Below are 27,233 nucleotides of genomic sequence, written 5' to 3'. Positions count from 1 at the left end.
ATAAGGATTTGTATCTGGATGTGTGTCACCATTCTCCACACTAGTTCTGTGGTACACTTGATGGAAGCAGTCCTTGATCTTTTCTGTTGACTGATATGATTGTATAAATATGTGTTGCAGTCAATGTATGCAGTTTAATAATCCAATTTCATTATTCAAACGCTACAATTGAGCTGTCTAGATTAATGTCAAAATTATGGTTCATATATCATGCTAAGCTAAAATGTCATTTGTTTGTCTCTGAATTAGCAAGCTGCATAAATGAGCTACTGTGGTTTGTAAATTCTGACTTACCATATTTCCATCCTTTTAGGTATTACTGCAGGTTAACGTTTGTAGAAATAGCAAAATTGCAAAGTTAATAAGAAGCATCTTGTTAACACTACCAAATATTCAAACATCTGAACAGTATTTGCATAGCGGTACTCAAAATAGCTTTGCTGAAATGAAATAACTGAAAGTAAGGCTTACTCAACCTTAGTGAAGCTGTAACAACTAGGATACAGTAGCAGAATACTTAATGCACCTAGAAGATTTGGAAACATATTCTTGATTAATATCCACACAGCCAGGAGGAATGGATAGAAAGAATCAACATCCAAACAGGCCGGTACCTCCACTGCCAAATATAGCATCACAGAAAACAGGTAGGACCAGCCTGGACCTGATAGGACTGGAAGGGGAAAGCTAGGGGTGGTGCATTCCTACCACAAGTGGGATGCCAGATCAGCCTTCTCCAGATACAGGGGCTCATCCCTAGAACTCTCATAACTATGCTGCTTGGGAGAGCCAGAGAGTTAAATAGCTGCATCTTGTATATCAGTGGTGGGTTTCAAATTTTTTTACTACTGGTTCTGTGGGTGTGGCTTGGTGGGCGTGGCATGGCTTGGTGGGCATGTCAGGGGAAGGTTACTGCAAAATCCCCATTTCAAATAGGACTCAAGAGGCAGAGAACAGATGGGGGTGGGGCCAGTCAGAGGTGGTATTTACCGGTTCTCTGAACTACTCAAAATTTCCACTACCGGTTCTCCAGAACTGGTCAGAACCTGCTGAAACCCATCTCTGTTGTATATGTGGAGTGATGGTGACTATTCACACTAGAATGCATATCAAAATAAAAGGTCCTGTCATGTGCCAGAATAAGAATAACTTCTTGTGGCATTTCAAAAATGGAAATATGTTCTAAATCGTGATGATCCCTTATCCTGCTTTGACAGATAAATATCTCCTACTCCCCTTTTAAGAATGGGATAAACTTATCAAGGACTATTTTATTTATTTATTTATTTATTTATTCATTTATTTATTTATTGAATACATATTAAATAATATATTTAATAGTATAAGCATGAATTGAATACATAAAATGAATACAATTAAAGGGAACATTAGGACAGGGATGGTAGGCACGCTGGTGCTCTTATGCACACCCCTTACAGACCTCTTAGAAATGGGGTGAGGTCAACAGTATACAGTCTTAGGTTAAAATTTGGGGGATTTTGGAATGAGACCACAGAGTCTGGTAATGCATTCCACGCATTAACAACTCTGTTACTGAAGTCATATTTTCTGCAAACGAGATTGGAGCGGTTCACTATGAGACAGGATATACAATTTTGCAGAAAACTACTTAAGTTTGTTATTTATAGCCATCTTGAATTATTTTGCAATATGATTGCAAAATGTTGTCACATGCCATATGAATTGATTGAATTTTAGTCTGTTAATTTGTATAGCTTGGTAAGCAACTTGTTTATTAATTAGATTTTTATTGTGCCTATTACTTTATAAGTAACTCAAGGCAACATGCTTAATGTTAAGTTCGGGAAGTAACGAGGCTGGAGACCAGGGTAGTGACAACAGCTCTTTAATATATGGTGAACCCAGCAACCAGGCTGGGGAAAAACCTCTCCTTATATACAGTTCTACCGGCGGCTTTAACCAATCAGCAACGTGCTTGTTTCCCGCCAAAACCATTTAAAGATACATTACACTCCTTCCCCCCAGAAAACACTTTACCCCTATTTACATGATATTTACATATTATTTTTCAACGTAATCACGCAAATAGACTGGGCGTCTCCTGACTCTTTCGGACCTGCGCAGTACATTCCTGGGAGTGGGTCGAGCTGACCGAGGGGCTGTTTGCTCCTCTCAGCTCTTCTCTAGGCCATCCGCCCTGGATTATTAGCAGAGTCGTCCCTGCTGTTTTCTACTGAACCTGTGGGCCGCTGGACCTCCGAATTTCAGCTAAGTCCTGCGAGTTCTCCGGTTTGAGTCAGCTGTGGAATCAAACATTGTGTAGTCAGGGCCTGTTTCTATTGATTCAGATTGTTCAGCTATGCGTCAGATTTGGTCTATGTGGCGCCCATACCGGCCGCCCCTTAATTCTACTAAGTATGATTTGGGACCTGTTCTGTTTAGGATTTGTCCTGCTATCCAGGTTGGGCCTTCACCATAGTTGTGTGCCCACACTCGGTCGCCTATGTCCATTTCTCTTGTTTTTCCTATTTCCCTTGTAACCCTCCGCGATAGTTTGATGTAGACGGTCTAGGGGCACCTGAGCTGCCCATTAACAATTCGCTGGCTTCTGCCGGTTGTGACACAGGGGTTCTGTGTTGACTGCCAGGAAAATATCTATTTTGTTTGCCAGTCGCCTGGCTTAAGTCTGACAATGCCTCTTTAGCGCCCGACGGAACGCCTGCAAGGCCATTCGTCGCAGGGTGGAAAGGCGCCGAGAGGGCATGTCGGATGCCCTCCTCTGCCAAGTATTCTCAAATTGGGTTGCCGTGAATTGCGGGCGTTATCGGACACTAGCGTGTCGGGCAACCCATGGGTTACAAATAGGTGCCGAGGACTGAGATCACGGCCTCGGCTGTCATGGATCTCATGAGAATGATTTCCAGCCATTTGGAATAGGCGTCCTACTACCAGGAAGGTTTGGCCGTGGAAGGGCCGCAAAATCAATGTGTATTCTAGACCAGGGCCCTGGGGTTTCTCCCATTCCCGAACCGGGGCCGCTAGTAGCGGTCTGACTCCTGGCAGGCCTGGCATTTCCTACCCTTTCAGCAATTTCTGAGTCCATTAAGGGCCACCACACATAGCTTCTCGCTAAACCCTTCATCCCACGATCCCTGGGTGACCTCGTGGAGGAGATCCAACACCCTTTTCCTCAATTTTCTGGGATCACCACTCTATCCCCCATAGCAGGCACCCCTTGAGCCGACAGTTCCCCACGCTTTTTACAAATTCTTTAAAACGCCGCCCGCGCAGCGGGCCACCCTCTTTGTACCCAACCGAGTACAGTTCTCAAAGTAATGTCCCCGTATGATGCCCGAGCCACCTCCTTAGATGTGACTGGGCCAGAGTCCAGAGAGTCAATTAACAGTATGGGTGTCCCCGGAGTGGGGTCTTCGATCGCTCCTGGTAGTGGGCATCTGCTTAATGCGTCCGCATGCCCCAACTCTTTTCCCGGCCGATGCTGCAGTTTGTAGGAATAGGCGGCTAAGAAGATAGTCCATCGGGTCAATCGTGGCGAAAGTGCCACAGGCGCTGGGCGGTCGCCAGCCAGTATCCCTAACAGTGGTCTATGGTCTGTCACAATTTCAAAGTCTCTACCAAAACGATTCGTGAAACTTTTTACCCTGACACAATAGCTAGCGCCTTATCCAACTGGCTATAGTTCCTCTGTCGAGGACATCGCTCTGGAGTAGAAGGCTATTGGGGCTTCTGTGCCATTTGAAACCTGTGGCTGAGCACAGCCCCACCCCGTAAGGGGAAGCATCGCAGACTAATACCAATGGCAATGAGCTATGATACTGAACCAGTAAGCTATCGCCGAGAGTAGGTTTTTACTGCTCAAAGCCCTAGCTTCCGACTTTCCCCAAGACCAAGCAGTATTCTTTCCCAGTAACTTATGTAGCGGCTCGGCAACGGTTGCCTTATTTTTAAAAAGACCGCAGAAAATTCACTAGACCCAGGAATGCCTGTAGCTCTGTTTTGTTTTTGGGCGCTGGAGCCTTTCTATTGCCTTGACCTTGCTTTCAGTGGGTGAATTCCCTCCTTGTCTATTCTGTAGCCCAAGAAATCTACGGATTCTACCCCTATCTGGCATTTGTTCACTTTAACCTTTAGACCGGCTGACCGGAAAATGCCCAGAACTTTTCTCAAACGCTCCCCCAATTCTTCTCGGTGAGGCAAACTCCTTCCTCATCCTCGCCGTCTGACTCGGGCTGGATTTCTTCACTATGGACCGGGGTTGATTTCGCGCTTGTGACGCTGGGCGAGTGGCTTTGCAGGGTTTCCGCCGGTTGGGTGGACACCTCATGAGCTCTGGCTTCGTCCAGAGCGTTTGCCAGCGTTAGATTGCTTTTTGATAGCAGCCGCCTCCGCAAACGCATGTCTCTGACCCCACGGATGAGTTGCTCTAACAGCTCCTCATCCAAGTCTCGGTACCCACAGTCCTTGGAGGCTTTTCGCAGGGCGGCCATGTAATTGCTGATGGATTCGCCCTCTTGCTGTCTGCGCTCCCCAAATTCAAAACGCCGTACGTATTTGGACGGTGTTGGCGCGAAATGGTTTTTCAATAGATTTTGCAGAGTTTGCCACGGTACCGATTGTACCGGCGTTGGCTCTGCCAGGGCTTCCGCAATGTCGATGACCTCAGGACCACAGTGGCTCAGGAAATATGCCCATTTGCGGTTGTCTGAACTCCTTGCAGTTCGCTTGTTCTAGGAAGCTCAAACGGGTCATGTACGTTCCCCATTTCTCCCTGGCTGGGTCAAACGGTGCGGGCGGAGTGTAGCTGGCCATCTCCGCGTTTCTGCCCTGAGTTTGCTGGGTTCGGTTCTCCGTGCGTTCAGCTCGTTCCAGGTGCTCTTAGCCTCGAGATCCCATCCTCGTCGCCAGGGTTAAGTTCGGGAAGTAACGAGGCTGGAGACCAGGGTAGTGACAACAGCTCTTTAATATATGGTGAACCCAGCAACCAGGCTGGGGAAAAACCTCTCCTTATATACAGTTCTACCGGCGGCTTTAACCAATCAGCAACGTGCTTGTTTCCCGCCAAAACCATTTAAAGATACATTACACTTAATATTGCTTCCTCCTCTTATTTTGCCCACAACAACTCTCTGAGGAGGGTTGGACGGAGAATGATTGACCCAAAGTCACCTAGTTGCCTTTCATGCTGAAGGCAGAGCTAGAACTCACAATCTCCAATTTCTAGGCAGCAGCTTTACCACTACACCAAACCGACACTTGTATGTGAACCCAACCTATATATTTGTTTATCATTTTCATTTGGAGAGATAAACTGTTTTTCTATCCTTCAAACTTCATAAAAAATTTGCTCAGTGCTTTTTCTAATAGAGGAAATGTCCATCCTGGTTTCAGGAAGCAAAATGCCTATCTAATCCTTCACTTTTTACTCTGATGTGCTTTTATTGGCGATGACTTTTCTTTCCTAAAAAGGCAGTTATGCTAGTGTTACATGGGCATGGGTGTGGCATGTCACTAGACCTAATACTGAAAATGGTTAGTTATACGTGTCTTAAAAGCATGTTTCAATTTCCCTCACACCTGATGGCTATTGAGCTGAGGTGGTGCAGTGGTTAGAGTGCAGTACTGCAGACTACCTCAGCTGACTGCTAGCTGCAGTTCAAATCTCACCTGCTCAAGGTTGACTCAGCCTCCCATTCTTCCGAGGTGGGTAAAATGAGGACCCAGATCGTTGGGGGCAATATACTCACTTTGTAAACTGCTTAGAGAGGGCTGTGAAAGCATTATGAAGTGGTATATAAGTGCTATTGTTTCAGTCAAACATACCAAGTCCCCAACCAGCATGACTTCTTTCCCACGTTTCCCACTATCAAGTAGGTGGCTGTGAGTTCCGGATGGTACATTAGCGATCTCAGTAGCAGTTACGACACTGACAGGTTTTTCTAAGTATTTGCTCTGTTGCTTGGAAAACCACAATATTACACAAGAAGTGGCACTCCATGGCCATAAAAAGGCAGCCTGCCCCATGACTACTTTACTTCACTCTTTCATCCCTTAATGCAAAGACACTCAGTGTTAAAAGCTCATTAATAATCATATGTAAAGAGGAAGAACTTGGTTTAGCATTGGAAGCAACGACTGAGCTGAATAAGGGGAATGCCAGACATATTGCAGAACTAAGCAAAATAATTGTGAAATTTCCAAATTGTGCTTTCAGATAAAGTAGTTTATCTTCTTCCTTCTCCAAAGGAATTATTATTTTTTCACTCAGTAAGGCATCTCTGCTTCAGGTAAGTGTTCAGGTTTCTAGCTCTTGCTTTTATCACTAAAATTTGTAGCTTCTCCCTTCTAAGCTTCTATAATAACAGTAACAGAATTGGAAGGGACCTTGGAGGTCATCTAGTCCAACCCCGCTGCTCACGCAGGAGACCTGTACTAGGGATTCGAACCGCAGAACTGCCGACCTTTCTGATTGACAAGTTCAGTGTTTTAGCCACTGAGCCACCTAGTCAGGCTGAAGATGATGAACACCAGCCAAAAGATTGTGCATTTGAAACAAGATCACAGTTTGTGACCGATCCCTATGATATATGTGGCTATATCCCTAGATGTAACTACATTGGTGCATCTTACAGGAATAGAACTTCTAAGAGAATAAGGATTACATTGATGCAAAAGCTATATTGCAAATGGATGACATGCTCCCCACTTTTCCAAATGGTCAGATGTCGCAAGGTCATCACTTACTAACCTTTGCAAAAAAAAAAAATACTGGGGATCTAAGTGACTTACCATTTTTATTTTCTATTTTTCTGGTATTACTGAGATTGTGCTTACGTTGTTTATTGTTTTTGTCTCTTATTTATGATTCTCGGGTTTTTAGATTGTACTGTGGATGTTTTAACTGTTATGTCCTATTTTATGCAAACCACGAAGAGTCTTTTGGAATTGTGAAGGGGAAATATGTGAAATAAATAAGGGCTTATTTACAAATAGAAGTGCACAAAGAAGGCATTCCTCCATAGACATACGTCGGATGGTGTTTTTCTATAAAGCTTCAGATTCTCCTTGTAAGGAGATGGAATAGCCTGGCAGATGTTTTTAATGTTTGATAGCCATGACCTGACTTGTTCAGTGTTGCTGACAACACAGGAAACAATAGTGGTGGTAGTGAGTCTCCTTGAAAGATTCCTCTCTTGATATTAACCTTTCCCATCCTCATTGAGCAGCAACTGTGTCTTCCATTGTGCCATTGATCTTTGCACAGAGTTTTTTTTTCTTTTCTTTTTTAGTAAAAAAGTTTTATTTCCATTTTCCAACAACCTATTCAATATACAGTCTCTTATTCAACATTAGTCATTAACTTTCATTTGTTACTTATTCGGACCTGCCCAGCTACCACTTCCTACCTTAACAAACCTTTCCTCCTCCCTTCTCTACTTTCTTCTACTTTCTTCATCCTTCCTCTCCTTCGCTTTTCTACATCCTCTCCTCTTTCCCTACTCTTCTCTTCCACCCTTTCTAACCCTCTCTCTTTCCCTTTCTTCTTCCTCTCCTTTCCCCTTTTCTACCTCTCTTTCCTACCTACTTTCTTCCTTCACTCTCTCCTCTCCTTTCCATTCCTTCTGAAATGGCAGCTGAGCAGCCCCGATTTCATTTCAAATTATTTCTATTTCTTAATTACATATCTTCAATCATTCCTTTACATTGATCCTTCATCTCCCCTCTCCCCTTCCTCCTCCCCTCCCACCCCCCGAGACTTCCCAGAACAAAGTACAGGGTATAAGATTAACAATCATAAATTAAAATACAACATAAGTCATAATCCATAGTCGCTCCTCTCTCTAAGACCTTAACTCCCCTTCCAGAAACAAAAAAGTACATTCTTCTTCCAGTCCATTATATATCAGTCCATTCCACTCCTAAAATCTTCAGAATCTTCCAATTAAATTAGTATTTCCAGTTCATCAATAAAATACATAGTTTTTAATATCCAATCTTCATCGATTAACACCAAATATATATCAATCCATTCCACTCCTGAAGTCTTCAGAATCTTATAGTTTTTAATATCCAATCTTCATCGATCAAGACCAAGACGATATTAGGAGACGACTTCCGGTATCCGGTGGCAACGGACGTCTGGAAGGCTTCTCCTGCCTCCAGTGTCCGAATCCGGCCGCCGCCGAGGCCCTTAGGGGCCAGGTGTTCCGAAAAGGACACCTGCCGCACGGACGGCTCGCCAGGGGTCTCCTAGCCGATATACAGGACTGGGGGGACCGATGCTGGCGCGTCCTAGGCTCGGCGGGGTTCGGAGGCCACAGGCCGCGGCCATTATTTTGGTCGTCGCCTGGGCCGCTGTGCTCGGTGACACCGGGGCTTTGGATTTATAATTGCAGCAGCCTGGTGGTGAACAGGGAACGGAGAAGAATTGAGGAATGAAGAAGGAAGGGATATCGGCAAATGTGAGTGGAGTACTCCGAGTGCGGGGTTTTTCTCCCTGCGACTGGAAGGAGCACGAATCACTTGGAGAGAGGAGAACTTAAAATAACAAGATTACCGGTTTTGTGGAGCTCTGGAGAAAGAGGTGATGGAGAAATTTAGGAGGGAGGGTTTGAGGCCCCTCCTCTGGGGAACAATGGTGGCGTCCAGCTTCCGCCTTCACTATGAGAATCTTGATGACATCACTTCCCTTCGGCTTCCTGGTTGACTAACTGTACTCTGGACTCGTTGCTCCTGTGAGTGCCCCCTGGTGGATCCGGAGGAAATTATAAGGATACTGTGCTTGCCTGAGGATTTTAAAAATTTTTTTTTTTAAATGGCAAAAGGTCAGAGACCAACTGCTGGAGAAATGGAGAGAATTCTGGAAAAGTTATCTAATATGGACAAGAAACTGGATGAAATAAGAGCAGAAATTGTGACTATCCAAAAGGATTTAAAGGATACTCAACAAGTCTCAGCAGAAAATAAGCAGAAAGTGGAAGGTCTGGAGGGTGAGATGCGGGCAGTACAGAAAAGAGGGGAGACGACAAGCAATGCTGTGCTTGGACTACAGATGGATAAAATGTCTTATTTTCTTAGGTTTCAAAATTTGGAAGAAGTGGACCAAGAAGACTTGAGAGATGTTGTGACTAAACTGTTGGGAGAATTTCTTGGGAGAGGTGTTGATTTTATGAATTGGGATGTGGATCGAGTTTATAGAGTTAATTCACAATATGCACGCACGCATGCAGTTCCTAGAGAGGTTCATGTCAAATTTGTGAAAAGAGAGACGAGAGATGAAATTCTTAGAAAACATAGGAGTGGGGCACTGACTTATAGGGGCAGGGAGATAGCCATTCTGAGGCAGATTCCCAGACAGGTACGTGAAATGAGAAAGAAATATTATTTTTTATCAAGCAAATTGTACCAGAAGGGAGTGGGCTTCAGATGGCTGATGCCAGAGGGATTGATGATTTTCCGGGAGGGCATTACGAAAAAAATTAGTACAATTGCGGAGGCTGCGCTCACGTGGAGGAACACAAAGCCCTCCTGGATTTAGATGACCCAGGAATTGAAGAAGGGGAGGTTATAGACCATGGGGCGGAGGCGGCTGCCGCTGTTGCGGCCCTGGAGTTGGGTCAGGCTGAACCCAGAGTTCTGAGATCCAAAACTAGGAAGTGACAAAGATATTTGGTATTGTGTTGGTTTTCCTTATTCTCTTTCGTATGATATTCTGATTATTCTTGACCCTTCCTTATTGTGTAAGATTGAAACTTAGCTACTTCGTATCACCTGCTTGCCATATGGCTGTTGTATGTGTTTAAAATTTTGAGTAAAATTCTTATCATGTATAAGAAAAATGAAAATTTACCATACCTGATATGTATTTGCATAAATTTTTTTTGACCAATAAAAACTTTTTATAACATAAAAAAAAAAAAAAAAGACCAAGACGATATTCCATCTTCCAGTATTCATCAGAAATTCTTTTATAATATACCTTTCTTCCTTAAACAGTCTCCCAAATATAATTCATATTTCCAGCTTAAATTCTTAATTTTTTATCCAATCTCCAAAAATAAACAATATTCTATCTTCTCATATCTTTAATATCACTTACATAAATCAAATAACATTGCTAATATTAATATTTCTTCAATTTACCTTACATCTGTCAAATAACATTATTAAAATTATAACTTATATCCAAAATATATCAATTATAACAATTAAATTCTATTTAACCAAATACCAACATTACATCCATAAATTTTTCTATCTGTCCTCCAAAAGTTAAACAATATTCCATCTTCCCATTCCTTTATACCTCACATATATCAAATAGTAACACCTTATACCCAAAATAAGTCAGTTGTAAAAATTAAACCCTATATATATATATTTTTTTTTTTAAAAACCCATCAAAATCACATCTTAAGCATTCTCCTTCCCCTTGTCTTCTATCTTACACATTTTCCACCATCTGCTCACCAATCAGCTTAACATCTAACAATGAAAGAATTTCCAATCTTTAATATATTGGTGTAAAAATCTCTTGTTTAAAAACTTATTAAGAAAAGATAAGCCTCCAAAAGTTCCTATAAAAAAAAATCCTTTATTTCTGATGTTTCTACTGATACCTGATATTTCTGGATACTTGATTATCCAATCATGTGGCAGGAAGCTAAATGCCTTCTTGTAATCAATCCAAGCTACATTCATGCTGGTCATTCTTTTCTTGCAGTTTTCCAAAATCATTTTGTCAATTATCTTCCACTCCTCTGCTTGCAAGAAAATACCTTATGCCACCAGACTTGAAATTCTGGGTTTAGAAAATTTAGAACTACACCGCCTTCGGTATGACTTGAGCATAGCTCATAAAATAATCTGCTACAATGTCCTTCCTGTCAATCACTACTTCAGCTTCAACTACAACAATACATAAGCACACAATAGATTCAAACTTAAAGTGAACCGCTCCAATCTCGATTGCAGAAAATATGACTTCAGTAACAGAGTTGTTAATGCCTAGAATGCACTACCTGACTCTGTGGTCTCCTAAGACTGTCTATTGTTGACCTCACCCCATTCCTAAGAGCTCTGTAAGGGGCGTGCATAAGAGCACCAGCAAGCCTACCGTCCCTGTCCTAATGTTCCCTTTAATTGTATTCATTTTATGTATTCAATTCATGCTTATACTTATATATATTATTTAATATGTATTTGACAAAATAAATAAATAAATAAGGAGATGATGTTTTGTTCTTTTGCTCTTTGGGCAGTTTCCTTTCTGCTCAGGCACAAAGAACTTCTATTCAACTAGATGCTGCTGGATTGCGTCAGGTACAACATCATTTAGCAATTTGAAAATTATTAATATGTAAGTTAATTGACCTTTTGCTGGATCTTTCATTATCAGATTTTGCCAGATGTTTACCAATCTTCAATTTCACCTTCTTGCAGTATGCTGTTAAATTTCTTGGCAGTGAGTGGGTGGAAGGCAGTCAGATGTTTCAACCAAAAACCATGTAGTTCATCTTCACCTGAGGTTGACCAATACTTCATCTTCCTTGCTCTTTTCTTTATCATTTCTGTTGTTATTACAAGTTCTTTCATTTCAGCTTCTTTTTTATTCTTGTTCACCTCTTTTAGCCAAGCTGGAATCTTGTTGTATTTCTTTGGGTTGTCCAGCAGCTGCATCCAGAACTACACTGTTTGTTCTTTATTCGGTGTTGACTAGTTCATTGGAATCTCTCAGTTGATGGATTGGTAGAAATATTACTGATCTGACTAAAGCTGGAGATTCTGCCAACAGTGTGCAATTCAGGTTTCATATCTGCTAATCTCCTTGGTTATATTATTTAATTTCCAGTTATTATTAGCTATTATTTGAGTTATTAGTTATTGTTCACTGCTTTATTATTTTCAGTGCTTCCTTGATCTTCCTGGTTTCCAGCATTATTTCTTGATTAGGCATTCTTTGGCCTTCAAGTTCTTCAGCTTCCCTTCATTTGTTCTGGCTTGCTTGCATCTGATTTTAGCAGGCTGATCTTATTTTCTAACTTGATCTTCAATTCTGGTAGTGCACTGTTGGGCTTTTTATTTGTTTGTTTGTTGATTTTGCATTCGAAATCAGTCCAAGGTATTCAGTTATAACTGCAGCTGTGCTTTAGATTGGTTGATTTGTTACTTGCAGTGAGCTGGTGCTTTTATCTGATATAGCAGTATTGGTATTATTAGTACTTGTACTAGCTGTTTCTTTGGAGGAAGCTCCAATGCAAACAATCTTATTCTGCTGTTTTTTTATTGTTTGAGATGCTCAGTTATTCTTTGTTTCAGTTCCTCTTGTTTTTTTAGTTAGAGGACTATGTTGTTTCTGAGAAGGCAGAGGGTTTTTGGCAATGAAAGTAGCTGCCTCTACCATCAAGAACCCAGTTTGCCTCTAGAGCCTGAGATACTTCTGGCAAGGCTTTAATTTCTCTGCCCTGGATAGATCTTTTCTGTTCTCTGCAACTTTGGTTCTTTTTTATTTAATATTAAATTTATTTATTTAATATTTATTTAATTTATTTATTTAACATAATAACATAACATAATAACAGAGTTGGAAGGGACCTTGGAGGTCTTCTAGTCCAACCCCCTGCCTAGGCAGGAAACCCTACACCATTTCAGACAAATGGCTATCCAACGTTTTCTTAAAAATTTCCAGTGTTGGAGCATTCACAACTTCTGCAGGCAAGTTGTTCTGTCAGAAAATTTCTCCTTAGTTCTAAGTTGCTTCTCTCCTTGATTAGTTTCCACTCATTGCTTCTTGTCCTGCCCTCAGGTGCTTTGGAGAATAGCTTGACCCCCTCTTCTTTGTGGCAACCCCTGAGATATTGGAACACTGCTATCATGTCTCCCCTAGTCCTTCTTTTTATTAAACTAGACATACCCAGTTCCTGCAACCGTTCTTCATATGTTTTAGTCTTCAGTCCCCTAACCATCTTTATTGCTCTTCTCTGCACTCTTTCTAGAGTCTCAACATCTTTTTTACATCGTGGAGACCAAAACTGAATGCAATATTCCAAGTGTGGCCTTACCAAGGCATTATAAAGTGGCACTAACACTTCACGTGATCTTGATTCTATCCCTCTGTTTATGCAGCCCAGAACTGTGTTGGCTTTTTTTGGCAGCTGCTGCACACTGCTGGCTCATATCTAAATGGTTGTCCACTAGGACTCCAAGATCCCTCTCACAGGTACTATTGAGCAAGGTACCACATATATGGTACCTGTGCATTTTGTTTTTTTGGCCTTAATGTAGAACCTTACTTTTTTCACTGTTAAATTTCATTTTGTTAGTTAGCGCCCAATGTTCAAGTCTGTCAAGATCCTTCTGTATCTTGAGCCTATCTTCTGGATTGTTGGCTATTCCTGCCAGCTTGGTGTCATCAGCAAATTTGATGAGTTCCCCATCTATCCCCTTGTCCAAGTCATTGATGAAGATGTTGAAGAGTACTGGGCCTAAAACAGAGCCTTGGGGTACTCCACTGCATACTTCCCTCCATGTGGATGTAGTTCCATTGAGGACTACATGTTGAGTGCAGTTGGTCAGCCAGTTACGAATCCATCTGGTGGTGGTGCTGTCTAACCCACATTTTTCTACTTTATCTAGTAGTAGGTTATGGTCTACTTTATCAAATACTTTGCTGAAATCCAAGTAAATTATATCGACAGCGTTCCTCTGATCCACTAATTTAACCCTTTATTTCATATTATAAACATCATTGATCTACTAGCTTCTGTTCTATTCTTTCTAATTTATTTATTTAATCCCTTATTTCATATTATAAACATCATTGACCTACTAGCTTCTGTTCTATTCTTTCTGATTTATTACTTTTAATTCTGGATCTTATTCTTTCCAGAACTGGTATATTCTTTTCAGATATCCTCTTCTCATTGACAGTGATTTCTAATAACAGATCATTATTTCTGTTTTCAATCTTTGTATACTTGCAATGGGTAAACATTTTTTCTTCTGGTTGTCCTGCAGCTGCTAGGCTTAATTGCTTAGCCCTGTGATGGCGAATCTATGGCACGGGTGGCACGCATAGCTATATCAGTGGACACGTGAACTCAGCTCCTGCGCCCATGCACTCACTGGCCAATTGATTTTTGGGCCTTCTGAACTGACTGGAAGTTGGCAAATGGGCCATTTCTGGCTTCTGGAGGGCTTCCGGGTGGTGGTGGTGGAGAAGGCTGTTTTTGCCCTCCCCAGATTCCTAGAGAGGCTCTGGAGCCAGGCGAGAGAGAAAAACAGGCCTACTGGGCCATTGCATGCCAAGAGCGGGGGTGGAGCATGGAGGTGTCATGCATGCATGTGTGGGGGTGGAGCGCATATAATTATGGGTGTGCCCCCCCTCCTGGCACGCAATGGCAAAAAGGTTAGCCATCACTGGCTTAGCCAATACTCCTGAGTCCTGTAGCTTATTCATCACCAGATGTTCAGAAACTCCAACACTTAATGTGGTCCTTCTTGATCCAGGTGATGAGCAATCATTATGGGTTTTTGTAAATTATGTTGCACCATATTGTTTATGGGAGAGGTACGCTTTGTCTAGCTCTTCTGTTGCTACCTGTCCAGTATGGTTGAACTTCGGGCATAGCTCTCATTTTCGTCAGAGCACACAAAATCCACAATCACATCAAGGTACTGTCCCCCTGGGAGATTATAATAATTATGATTATTTCTAATAAATCATCTGAATTTTTAGGTACATGCCTTGGTTTTTTAGAGAACATTTAAAATGGAATTTCTACATGTTTATTTTATTAGTAGTATTTCTATGCCGTTCTGTTCCAAAATAATTCTGAGTAAATGCTGCTATGTGAATGAGATATATTCTCCAGTAAATCCACCTAAGATTAAATCTTAAATAAACAATTTTATGATGGCCAAATGCATAATTATATACGGAAAGGCTATATGACCTGTGACAAAATGTATTACCCTGTTTCCCCCAAAATAAGACATCCCCTGATAATAAGTGCAATTGGGCTTTTGAGTGCATGGCAATAAGGTCAAGCAGTTATTTCAAAAAAAATATAAGACAGGGTTTTGTTTTTGGGGAAACACGGTTGCTCTCTATTTAATATTTTAAACACAATCATGCATGAGCATACACAGTCACACAGACATACATATATACTGATCAAACAGTAGAACCTCTGGTCACAAACGCTTCTGACCATGACCAAATCGGATTCTGACCAAAAAATCCACAATTTCTTTTTCCGCGGCCAATTTCCCCTTTTGTGCCATTTTTTTTGATAAGCGCCAAATTTCCAAAATTAGGTTTGGGTCACGACCAAATTGGTTTGCGACCAAAGTTATGGAACAAATTATGGTCGTGAGCAGAGGTTCTACTATATTGATTGTGGTGTCATAACACATATCCCATAGAATACCAACTATTAAATAGGATTTTTTTCTTTGTGTCAATAGGGATTTATATGTCTGCTGGAGCATTGACACCATTTCCTGTTCCCCCAGAAGGTGAGTTAATATGATTATTTTGACTTTTCTATTCTTGGAGAATATGCAAATTAGTTCGACTTTGTTTCCTCTTCCTCCTGATTAACAGATCGATTTTAATCTATTCTCCATCCTAACTACCATGTCTTTGGCAGCTGGTTGCAGGAAAATACAGTCCCTTCAAATTTTTTTTTTTTTTTTTTTGTTTACATTTATACCCCGCCCTTCTCCGAAGACTCAGGGCGGCTTACAATGTATAGGGCAATAGTCTCATTCTATTTGTATATATTTACAAAGTCAACTTATTGCCCCCCCAACAATCTGGGTCCTCATTTTACCTACCTTATAAAGGATGGAAGGCTGAGTCAACCTTGGGCCGGGCTCGAACCTGCAGTAATTGCAGGCTTTGTGTTCTTAATAACAGGCCTTACCAGGCAGAGCTAAACCGGCCCAAACTTTTATTGTTTTATCAATGTATAAAATACAAATAAAAATAAAAATAGAAAATTAAGGGAAGAAAAAGGAGGAAAGAAAATATGAGGTACCAGGGACGAAAGAAAAAGGTGTTGACTTCCAATTCTTTTTAGTTCAGTACAACTTCAACCTCAACTTTTTACTTTTACACAGTAGTATATAACTAGCCATTTGTATAACAACAAATCTATCTAATCGGCAAAACCAAAGTAAAAGTTGCATTTTTTTTCATCAGAAGCACATATTCTAAGCCAGGGGTGTCCAAAGTTTTTTGAGTGAGGGCCAAATACAGAAAAATAAGCAAAGGCCCGGGCCACGGGGGGGGAGGGGGGAGCTAATTTTTTTGTACCAGTTCTGTGGGCGTGGCTTATTTTGGGGTGTGGCTTGGTGGTCATGTGACTGGTGGGCGTGGCTAACTCCTCATGTGACTGAGTGGATGTGGCTATGGGCATAGAAACTACTCAGAGGGCTAAAAAAAGTAATTTTTGACCAGTCCTCACACTTATGACCATCCTCACATTTATGCCCATTGCAGCATTTTTAACAACCATATCACTCATTTCACAACTGCTTCTCTTCACCACGGTTACAAGATAGGGTGCAAAATGTAAAGATAGTTGTAGGTGTGAGGACCAGTCAAAAGTGTGAGGACAGGTCAAAAATAACTTTTTCAGCCCTCTGAGTAGTCCCTATGCACAAAATGCTGCAACAGGCATAAATGATGACCGGTCATAAGTGTGAGGACTGGTCAAAAGTGCGATATAGTTTTGTCTGGAGACATTCTGCACACTTCCCCACCAACGCTGTTCGGCCCTCGCCGCCTCATCTGTTTCTCGATGCCGGTCTTCTTCTTTTCCGCCAGGGGAGTCCCAGCTGCTTTCTATCAGTCTGCAGGGTGCAAAACTGTCACGCTGGGAGATCCTGCAGCATGCAAAGAAGCCCCCAAGGGTCCCTCGGTTTGGGCACAGGTTTGGGAGCAGAGCCCCCAAAGGGCTTTGAAGCTGCTCCGAGGCAGCTGGGGCCCATGTACAGAGTGCACACAATAGCCTCAAGCCACAAGAGTTTTGCAGCCAGCCAGTCCTTCTCAGAGGCAGACAAATGAAACAGAAACAAGCCAAGCGGGTGAGAGACACCTTCAAAGGCAAACAAACAACAAAACTTCCCTTTTGGGAAGAGGCAGCGCTGTGCTAGGAAGGCCGGCTGTTCTCCCCCTCCGAGGGCCTTTTGGGTCAGCCAGGAGGCTTTGGCCCCTTGGAGGAACGACCTGGCAATGCCCCATGGGGCACAGGGCCACCAGCCGCCAAGCTGCCTTGGGCCCAAAAGACTCTTTGCGAGGAAGGGCTTCATCCCCTTGGGCATCCCGGCATCCCAGGATGTTGCCATCTTCCCAGCTGTGGCAACACTGCGGGGGTGGGTGGGTGGGTCTCTTGGCTCTCTCCCAGAGCCTCCTTGGTCACTCAGCTTCCCGGACAAGGCCCCAACTCAGCTGCGCCCCCCCTCACCAGGCGTCGAGGGATTCCCACCAACTGAGCTGCATCGCTGGGAGGGGAGGCGGTGGCTGGAGAGGACAACCCGCCCGCCGCCCCCACCCAGAGGTTCTCCGGGAGCAGAAGCGCCCTGCTCCCGCTGACCTCGGCAGCCCCGCAGCGGGCCCACTCAGCAGCTCAACCCTCCCATCCTCCTCCGCTCCGCTCCCCCGCCCGTCCAGCCCTGCTCTGCCGACCCGCCCGGAGAGCCTACCTGCGCGGCGCCGCGAGCCGAGGGCGCCCGGAGCAGCGCCGGAAGCTCTGCCGCCCGCCCGCCTCCTCCTCTGTCTGGTGGGCCGGGCTGGAGCCGTGGGCGTCCCGGGCGCCCCCTACAGCCCAGTGGCGGAATGGCCGGCCCGCAGCCCCGGGTGGGCGGGGGTCGCCTCAGCGGAGCCTCCCCGCATCTGCAACCGGGCGAGCGGTGGCGTTGCCATCTTCCCAGCTGTGGCAACACTGCGGGGGTGGGTGGGTGGGTGGGGTGAGTCTCTTCGGCTCCCTCCCAGAGCCTCCTTGGTCACTCAGCTTCCCGGACAAGCCCCCAACTCAGCTGCGCCCCCCCTTACCAGGCATTCCCACCAACTGAGCTGCATCGCCGGGGGAGGGGGGGAGGCGGTGGCTGGAGAGGGACAACCCGCCTTCGCCGCCCCCCACCCAGAGGTTCTCCGGGGAGCAGAAGCGCCCTGCTCCCGCTGACCTCGGCAGCCCTGCAGCGGGCCCCCTCACCAGCTCAACCCTCCCATCCTCCTCCGCTCCACTCCCCCGCCCGTCCAGCCCTGCTCTGCCAACCCGCCCGGAGAGCCTACCTGCGCGGCGCTGCGAGCCGAGGGCGCCCGGAGCAGCGCCGGAAGCTCTGCCGCCCGCCCGCTTCCTCCTCTGTCTGGTGGGCCGGGCTGGAGCTGGGCGCCCCGGCGCCTACAGCCCAGTGGCGGAATGGCGGCCCGCAGCCCCGGTGGGCGGGGTCGCCTCAGCGGAGCCTCCCGCATCTGCAACCGGGCGGCGGCGTTGCCATCTTCCCAGCTGTGGCAACACTGCGGGGGTGGGTGGGTGGGTGGTGGGTCTCTTGGCTCTCTCCCAGAGCCTCCTTGGTCACTCAGCTTCCCGGACAAGCCCCAACTCAGCTGCGCCCCTTACCAGGCATTCCCACCAACTGAGCTGCATCGCTGGGAGGGGAGGCGGTGGCTGGAGAGGACAACCCGCCCGCCGCCCCCACCCAGAGGTTCTCCGGGAGCAGAAGCGCCCTGCTCCCGCTGACCTCGGCAGCCCTGCAGCGGGCCCACTCAGCAGCTCAACCTCCCATCCTCCTCCGCCTCCGCCTCCGCCTCCCCGCCCGTCCAGCCCTGCTCTGCCGACCCGCCCGGAGACCCTCCCTGCGCGGGGGCGCGAGCCGAGGGCGCCCGGAGCAGCGCTGGAAGCTCTGCCGCCCGCCCGCCTCCTCCTCTGTCTGGTGGGCCGGGCTGGAGCCGTGGGCGTCCCGGGCGCCCCCTACAGCCCAGTGGCAGAATGGCCGGCCCGCAGCCCCGGGTGGGCGGGGGTAGCCTCAGCGGAGCCTCCCCGCATCTGCAACCGGGCGAGCGGCGGCTTCCTTGGGGGCCAGGACGGGGGCCGCACCCCACTGTCCACCGAGAATTTGCTGCGGGCCAATAAAAACTGACCCGCGGGCCGCAGTTGGCCCGCGGGCCGTAGTTTGGACACCCCTGTTCTAAGCATTTAATAATCCTTATAAACTATCACCATTTATAGTAATCAATTTCACTGTATTCAGATTCTTAAAGGGAAAATATTTTTTTCACCCATTTTAAAACATAAATCTTTTCTTTAAAAACATTTCTAAAAGTAAAACATTCTAATACATCTTTTTTAAACTTCCTCTTAGCATAAATACTTTAAAGTTCACTCTCAGACCAATAAAATTCCAACTAGCTCCAATTAACTCATCACTCCCTCCAAGTTGCCCTCATAGAATATTTCTTCTTCTTCTTGTATATATCCTTTTTAAAGCTCTAGATTTTTATTTACTCTAATACAACTTTTTCTTTAACTTTCTCTTAACATAGATATTTTCAAACACACTTTCAATCATATTTTACAAATTTTAGGAATTATTTAAGCATTACAAATAAAGGAAAAAATACATTTTCAAACTTTAGATTAAGACTTTCTTTCAATTACAAATATCAAAGCGATGAAAATCCATCCTAATTCCAATTGACTCATTAAGTTTAATGCAGTACCTTCTATTGTCATGCCACCAATATCATGTGGCTTCAGCAATTCATTTCCCATTCCGGTAGCAACTTTGACTGTCACATATCTTCCAATGTTCAAGCTGCCACATCTCCCTCCTGTCAGTTGTTTTTTTTTTTAGCAGGTTTTTTAAAGACAAGTTTGGAGGTGTTTTGAAAGATTGTTAAACCCAAAATTAAAAGTAGCCTGGAAAAGAGCTACTGTTTAGTCCACTGAAATTGGGATGGGACAACTTGCCACAGCCAAATTGCCACAAGACAACTCGCTGAAGGACAATTCAACAATTCAATTTAATTATTTAAAATAGTTAAACATTAATTTTTGTCATTTACATTTCATTTTGTCCCTCCTTCAGCATTCTTTCTCTAATGATTCTATTCCACTATTTCTTCAATCTTAGTGTAACTCTTGTCCTGGAGTGAATTGTCCCATGATGAATTGTATTTTGGCGAGCTGGCTGCAGCTAATTGGCCGTTGCGCGTTGGCTGTGACAAGTTGCCGTAGAACCTACTGGAATTCCTTCTGCTTTATTACACTATCTCCCTGCCTTTCTGCTGTTTGGGGGATTACTTTTGACATGAGCTTAGTATTCTTTTAGCCGACAGTTAAAACTGTATTTAAAAGCTTCTTTCTCAGACGCGAGCAACCAGAGCCACTTGTAAATAGCTAAGATAAACAACTTTATTGTCTTCTACCTATGTCACAAGAATCTTCCCCAGACTGCTTGCATTCCCCTGGGAAAGACCAAAAAATGGATTTTACAGGAGATCAAGCTCATGCCACTTACAGCTGGGCAATGAATCCAAGCTTAGTGCCCGATTGAACCCAACTTTCAGCCTAGCGGGAAGTTTCCAACAACTTTGTCCAGTCCTGGCAGCCAGGTAATCAGCTGTCAGCCAGACAAGGTGCACAAGAGAAGTAGGAGACGAGCAAATTCTTTAGGTTTCAGATCCATGAGTTTATAGGTCTGGCAAGTAACCCTCCTCTGATTGATTTGCTTCCTTGTTCAGTGCTGGCCTCTAAGACTGCCAAGACTGGGTAAGAGGGCAAGAGAAGATTCAGAGATCCAGTTCTCTATTCAGCAGGTCACTGGCTCTATGAATTGACCCATGAGATTGGAGACCTGGTGAAAAAGGTTTGAAATAACCAGACTCCTGTGTTACCCAACATAGGATGGCCCTGGAGGGTTGTGTCTACTATCAGGCTTAATGAAATCTAGTAGATAATTTGTACAGCAAAATATATCAAGAGAAGAGCTGAAACACTATTTTGGAACAGAAAGATACATACAAATTAAAACTACCTCTGAAGTGGGATGGGATAAGAGAATATGTCCTTTAAAAGCAGCAGGATATCTTTATGCCATGGTTAGAAGGACATGAACCTCAGCAAAAAAACAGCTCTAGCTTGGTAGGATATTTTAAAATCTTTTTTCTATTATTCAGAGGAGGTGAAGAATAGATGGCAGAAGTATTAGATCTCACACTGAGAAAGAACTTGAAACAGTGGCTATATATAGTACTATCTCTTGCTCTCTTTGTTATTTAGAAATGACTTGGATTAGTATGTGATGAAGAAAGTAGCAGGCCAAGTTTCCAATATTTGCTGAGTCCTAATTAATAGCTTAGCAGATGTATAAACCAGGCCTGGTTAATTGCCAGAAACTTGTGAGGATTACTGCTGATCAAATCTCAAGGCGTTGGCAGACCCCAAAACCCAAGAGGGACACCTGTAAGCAGTTTCCTTTATTATTCCTCACTTATAGACAGAAATCTTGCCAAACTAAAGCAACTACTTGCTCACAAAAATATGCTTTGAGAAGTTCTAGGGAGGAGCTGTCTTGACCCTCTTTCTCCCAAACAAACTATCTAAACTTCATTGTCTCTTAGTCCTCTGGAATGCTTCCTCCCTCCTGGAAATCCAAATTACATTTCCACCTCCACCTACCATTTTTCTTCCACAGTAGTCTAAAATGTCTACTTGTGATAGTCCCCCCTGCCCCAAATACAGCAGTGGAAGCATCTTAAATTTACTTTGCATTGAATATGGAAATAGTGTAGCATGCCTAGCCAACTGTATTCTTTTTTCCTCTCCAGATCCAAAATTCAGTGATAAAGCTTCATCCAACTACTCTGGTTACTCCCCTATGTTAATGTTTGCACAACTATTTGATTTATATCTTCAATTACAGATATTTACTGTAGCATTTTATATTCATGGATCATAACTTAAAGATAATGTAAGCATTTTAGAGCAAGAATGAAATTTTGTAGAAGACAGAAGACTGAACCACAAAACTGCATACAGTATAATTGTGTGGAGAAATGGGTGGAAAGTTGAAAATCACACACACAAAAAAAAACCATAGAAAGATTCTAGGCTGCCAAGGAGGAGACAACATTGAGGTGACATAGCAGTTTGTATTCCCAAAGTAGCGGTATTGCCAGTGAGATGAAAATAACATGAAGCAATGAAACAAGTATCTACCACTAATACATCTTTTCAACTAAATAAAATTAGACTGCAATTTTCATTAGAACTTGCTTATTAAAATAACTAGGTGGTTAATTAAGGGTGATTCAGCTTTTCTAATACATTTACGATCAATGAAATCATATTGAATTGGCTGTGGATTGCTTTGTACTGTACTTAGGAAGATTAAGAATTAACCAACTCTTTTTGTCTGTTTAGATTCACCCAGTCATTTGGATGATGATGATTATGATGATGGTAGTGCTGTAACAATATCTTTACCGGCAAAAGCAATGGAAAAGAAAGAAGGTATTGTCTCTTTTAGTGCAGCCACAGTAATATTTGTTAAAGAAAGGAGGGTTTTGTTTAGTAAGCTTTAGAGGTGAAATATTTTAGAGACTGTAAAGTTTCCAGAATGTTTTAGACATCATACCTAAATAGCTTCTGATAACAATTATTTTTAGGGCTGTTTAACACTTCTGATTTGGAGAGAAAGATAACATGGGGGGTACTGAGGCTTGTAACAAATGCTATTTTTCAGAAGAGGAATTCTAATCCACGTTACCATCTTACAGAATTTTCGTGATTATTGAAAATCTCAAGGATCTTTTTCTCTCTTTCTCTTTTAACTAGCACCTGTATAAAAATCAGACAAATTCTGCTGTAGCTTCTATAGCTTTGCGGTGGTCTACTTAAGTCTAAAGCTTCATGCCTTTCTGGAAAACCTTATAGGTTTCTTTTGTAGTGCATCTACAAATGCCTACATTGGCTTTATCCCTTTTTGAGTCAGTTTCAAATGTAAAAATTTTTTAAATATTTTGCTTCTACTAAAAAAAGTCAACCTTTTATTTAATTCAAGAAACATTTCCCGTTTTTTATTTTTTATTTTTATTTATTTATTTTGTCAAACACAACAGTATATATAAGTATAAGCATGAAATAACCATACAAATTGGATACAATCAAAGGGAACATTAGGACAGGAATGGTAGGCACGCTGGTGCTCTTATGCATGCCCCTTATAGACCTCTTAGGAATGGGGTGAGGTCAATAGTAGATAGTCTTTGGTTAAAGCTTTGGAGATTTTGGGAAGAGACCACAGAGTGCATTGTTGAGCACAAGTTTGTCTACATAAATTTGCATCTTTGTGCTCCACAAAATTAATTTGTGTAATGTAAATCTTGTCATTAATCTTCTCATCCACAGCTCCTTCCATCTGTAAACCTGCAAAAGAGAATAATTCTAGAAAGCTTCACATACCCATTCTTTATGTCCTAGTAGCCATATGTTTTGCAACATGGATTACTTTCTTTTTCTTGGTCCTGGAGAAATGTAAGTGATCCCTGGTATCAATAGTATTGTTAGGAATTCCAAGGATGAGAACTGAGAACTTGTAACAGTGAAGAATTTCTTGAACAGTGAGCTACCATAAACGTACATTTTAGCTTCTCTATGCACTGACTGTTGGATCTCCTTAATAGGAAGAGATATAAAATGTATATACCCAGGCAGCCAAATGTCTCTTAAACAGGTTTGTTCCTAAAAACTGCTGCTAATGACTGATTCTTGACTTTAACCTGCTCATTCCCCAGCTTTAACTCTCTCAATTGTTTTTAAAATACTTGATTAAAAATGTAGATTTTCAAAATGGTTCATTGGTTTTCAACTGGAGAAAAAACAAATACTTTCTACTGGCAAAAATGCTCTCTTCCCAGTCAGTAAGAAGTATTCCATCTATTCCAGTCACTTAATATCAGCCATTTTCTTCCCAGAATTCTTAGTCAGCTCATTGTTTGGGAAGTTGCAGGTTCACTATTATGTTTACATTGTCTATCCGTTTTTTTCTTGGTTAGGTATAGGAGTGGTTTACTACTGACATCTCCTGCACAGTATAAAATATCTTTTTCTCATTTCTAAAGTGATTTATCTTTCTCCCACAATTTCCAATATTGCTCCTACCCAAGATGGCCTGCTCGTTTTAGCTGGATACCTGGATGTTTTACTGGTAACCTTGCATGACACTGCAGGGTCTTCACATATACCTACATGTTATGTATGCTTGTATAATACTCAGAATGTACCAGAGGAGGGTTTCAGCAGGTTCTGACCAGTTTTGGAGAACCGGTAGCGGAAATTTTGAGTAGTTCAGAGAACTGGTAGTAAAAATTCTGATTGGTCCCGCCCCCATCTATTCTCAGCCTCCCAAGTCCTAGTTGATTGAGAGGAAATGGGGATTTTGCAGTAATCTTCCCCTGGAGTGGGGTGGGAATGGAGATTTTACAGTATCCTTCCCCTGCCACGCCCACCAAGCCACACCCACAGAATGATTATTAGAAGCAGGAAAAACTTAAGGTATCTTTGGATAAAGGTGAAATAAATAATGCAAAAGCCAGTCTACTTCTGAATAAAAAAATCCAGTGCAAATAGTTTGGAGAAGAAATTGTGATAGTTAACAGGTTTTTATCTTCCTATACTGAAAAATTGATAATGATGGTAATTATAGCCTGGGATAGAGAGATATCTGTTACATAGGAGAAAAATTATGAGGAAATTAGGCATAGTTTTAAAGGATAGAGACGCCATACTGACAAATAAGATTCATATTCTCAAGGCCTTGATTTTCCAGGTGAGTTTATGGTTCTGAAAGCTGTACCTTCATAAAGGCTGAACAAAGAAAAGTAACTGCCTTTGAATTGTTGGGATGGAGAAAATTGCTGACAACACTTTGTATCACAAAAAGAACAAATCATTTAGTATTAGATGAAGTAAAATCAGAGGGCCCATTGGAAATTCTACAGCCTAATTTGGACGTGCACAGTTTAAGTAATTGGAGTAGAGGCTCGAGGCTTAGAAAAATGAATGCCATAGAAAAAAAAACTAACAGAAGACAAGGTGGTTGGAAGAGCTTACAAGTACTCAATTACTCACAGACAGTTCTGGTTAATGGGTCATGAAGAATTAGACAGGTCTCAAAAATTGAACAATACAACATTACAACCAAAGGTTATAATATACCTATCAATACAATATAGAAGAAGTAAAGTTTATGTAATGTAAATCTTCGTGGAATGCATTATCTGATGGTCAAAATTTGATGAGTTGCTGAAAGAAATTTAAAAGGAATTCTGAACAACAAAGATTTTAACAGAACTTAATCAAGTTCAGTACTGAAATTACTTAATTTTTAAGTTATTAAACAATTCTGTTGTATTTATTATAAGTTTTATATAATTTTGATTAAATCTTGTTAGTATTAAATAAAACAGGGAGGTGCTTTAGTTTCAGATCCAAAATGGTTCTTCACTGCCTATAAGGCTATGAATGTGGTACCTCTCTTCAGCTCTCAAAAGGAACTGTGGTTTTTCACAGGATTGTGTGGCTTAGTTTAACATCTATAATGATAATTTTAATGCTGTAACAATTTCTAAACAAAGATTATTTTGGAGTGCAGTAAAAAAACAAAAATGCCACATTTTGTCTCATTTTCTTCTTCAGACTCAGAAATTTCAGAGAAGATAGAAAACTTAAACCTAAACAACTCAGAGAAGTTTGCAAAAAGTAAGCCCTATGCCTTTAAATATTTATACTGTATGTCTTTAATTGTCTTGAGAATGGCACAAAACCTAGACTTGATGGCACTTTTAATATGAATTTGCTAATGGATCGGCTGCAGGCCCCAAACTGCTAAGGGACATAGTCACTCTTGGTCTATAAGTATATTCAACTTCTTTCTGCTATGGTTCTGTCTCTAGTTGTTGTTTGTGTGCATAATCAAGCATAATCACTGATCTACCTTCATCTTCTAGTACTAGAAGTTTTTTTTAAAAGAAGGAAATATCTTCTAAACTAAAATATCTTGGATTTTGACCTATCTACTTTACAGTATAATCCTTCCTTCTTTGTTTGATCTTTAAATTAGTTACTCTCTGTGCCCAATGATATTCTTTAACATACCAATTTGAAATCATAACCTTCTTCTGAATTTGTAGATTTTTTTTGGGGGGGGACAAGTTTGCTTGTTTCCCCATGTCTTTCTACACCTTTGGTGACTTTATAGATCACTCCTGAGATCTTTGCAGTTCTTGGGGTTGGCTTCTCTTTTCTTCTTGGCAAATTTTATTGTTTGTTCTGACATCCAGTTTATTTTGTTTTGTGACCTTTGGCAGTCTCCTTTCATGTGCATCCTTAACAACATCTTTGACTTCATTCCATGCTTACTCTGCTTTCATATTAATTAGGTTCAGGACTTCAAAGTGATTCCTGATGATTGCTTAGAAAATGATGGGAATATGCTTCAGATCATATAGGGGAAACTGATTGGCTTTGTTCTTTTGCTTCAATTTGAACTGGAACTTGCTCAAGAGCAGTTCATGATCTGTTCCCAGGAGTGTATAACCACATATTTATTGTTATAATTAAGCTCTTCTACTTTGTTATTAATAATGTAGTTAATTTAAGTTCTGAGTTTTCCATCTGGTGATATCTATGTATATAGGCATCGTTTCAGTTACAATGAAACTGTCTTAGCATTGAAGAAAGCATTGGATTGGCAAACATGGATAAGTGGCTCTTCTCCTTCATTTGTTTCCCAGATCACACAATACAATTACTTTTTTTTTTGCTTTAGTATTTCCAAATTTGGCATTCCAGTGCCAATCATAAGCAGTACACTGTTTCAATTTCAAATTGAATTTGACCAGAACACTGGTCAACTTCCTCTGTTGCATAGGTATTTGGACCACAAATTTGGATGGTCATCATAATAAAAGATTGCCTACAAAATATAATTGATATTAGTCCATGTTTTGTCTCATCTTTCTTCATCGGACTTAGCAATTTTAGAGGAACTAGAGAACCAAAACCTAAACTAAACTACTCAAAGAAGTTCATGAAAGGTAGCTCACTGTGTCTGTTTAATATTTTATATCTTTAATTATCTTGTAAAGGAGACCAAAGATCAAACTAGACAGCAATTTTAGGATGAAATTGCTAATAGACCCCAACTGCTAAAGACCACAT

The 27,233-nt window shown here is 42.2% G+C and overlaps 1 protein-coding gene across 2 annotated transcripts in view; it reads left to right on the top strand.

Annotated features, from left to right (window-relative positions):
* Positions 1-510: 510 nt before the first annotated feature.
* LOC131192460 (CD209 antigen-like protein C) overlaps positions 511-27,233 on the top strand; it is a 36,780-nt gene continuing 10,057 nt past the window's right edge. The window contains exons 1-5 of one of the 2 annotated variants that reach the window (XM_058171626.1): positions 511-647; positions 15,469-15,519; positions 22,434-22,523; positions 23,421-23,546; positions 25,710-25,772. In XM_058171626.1, coding sequence (XP_058027609.1) covers positions 578-647; positions 15,469-15,519; positions 22,434-22,523; positions 23,421-23,546; positions 25,710-25,772 — 400 coding nt within the window. In that variant the 5' untranslated portion in view covers positions 511-577. Of the gene's footprint in view, positions 648-6,055; positions 6,288-15,468; positions 15,520-22,433; positions 22,524-23,420; positions 23,547-25,709; positions 25,773-27,233 lie in introns of those variants that run through there. The other variant, XM_058171627.1, reaches the window with a different exon arrangement.

The sequence above is a fragment of the Ahaetulla prasina genome, chromosome 2, assembly GCF_028640845.1.
Source record: "Ahaetulla prasina isolate Xishuangbanna chromosome 2, ASM2864084v1, whole genome shotgun sequence".
NCBI lineage: Eukaryota > Metazoa > Chordata > Lepidosauria > Squamata > Colubridae > Ahaetulla > Ahaetulla prasina.
This window is presented reverse-complemented; position numbering and strand designations above follow the sequence as displayed.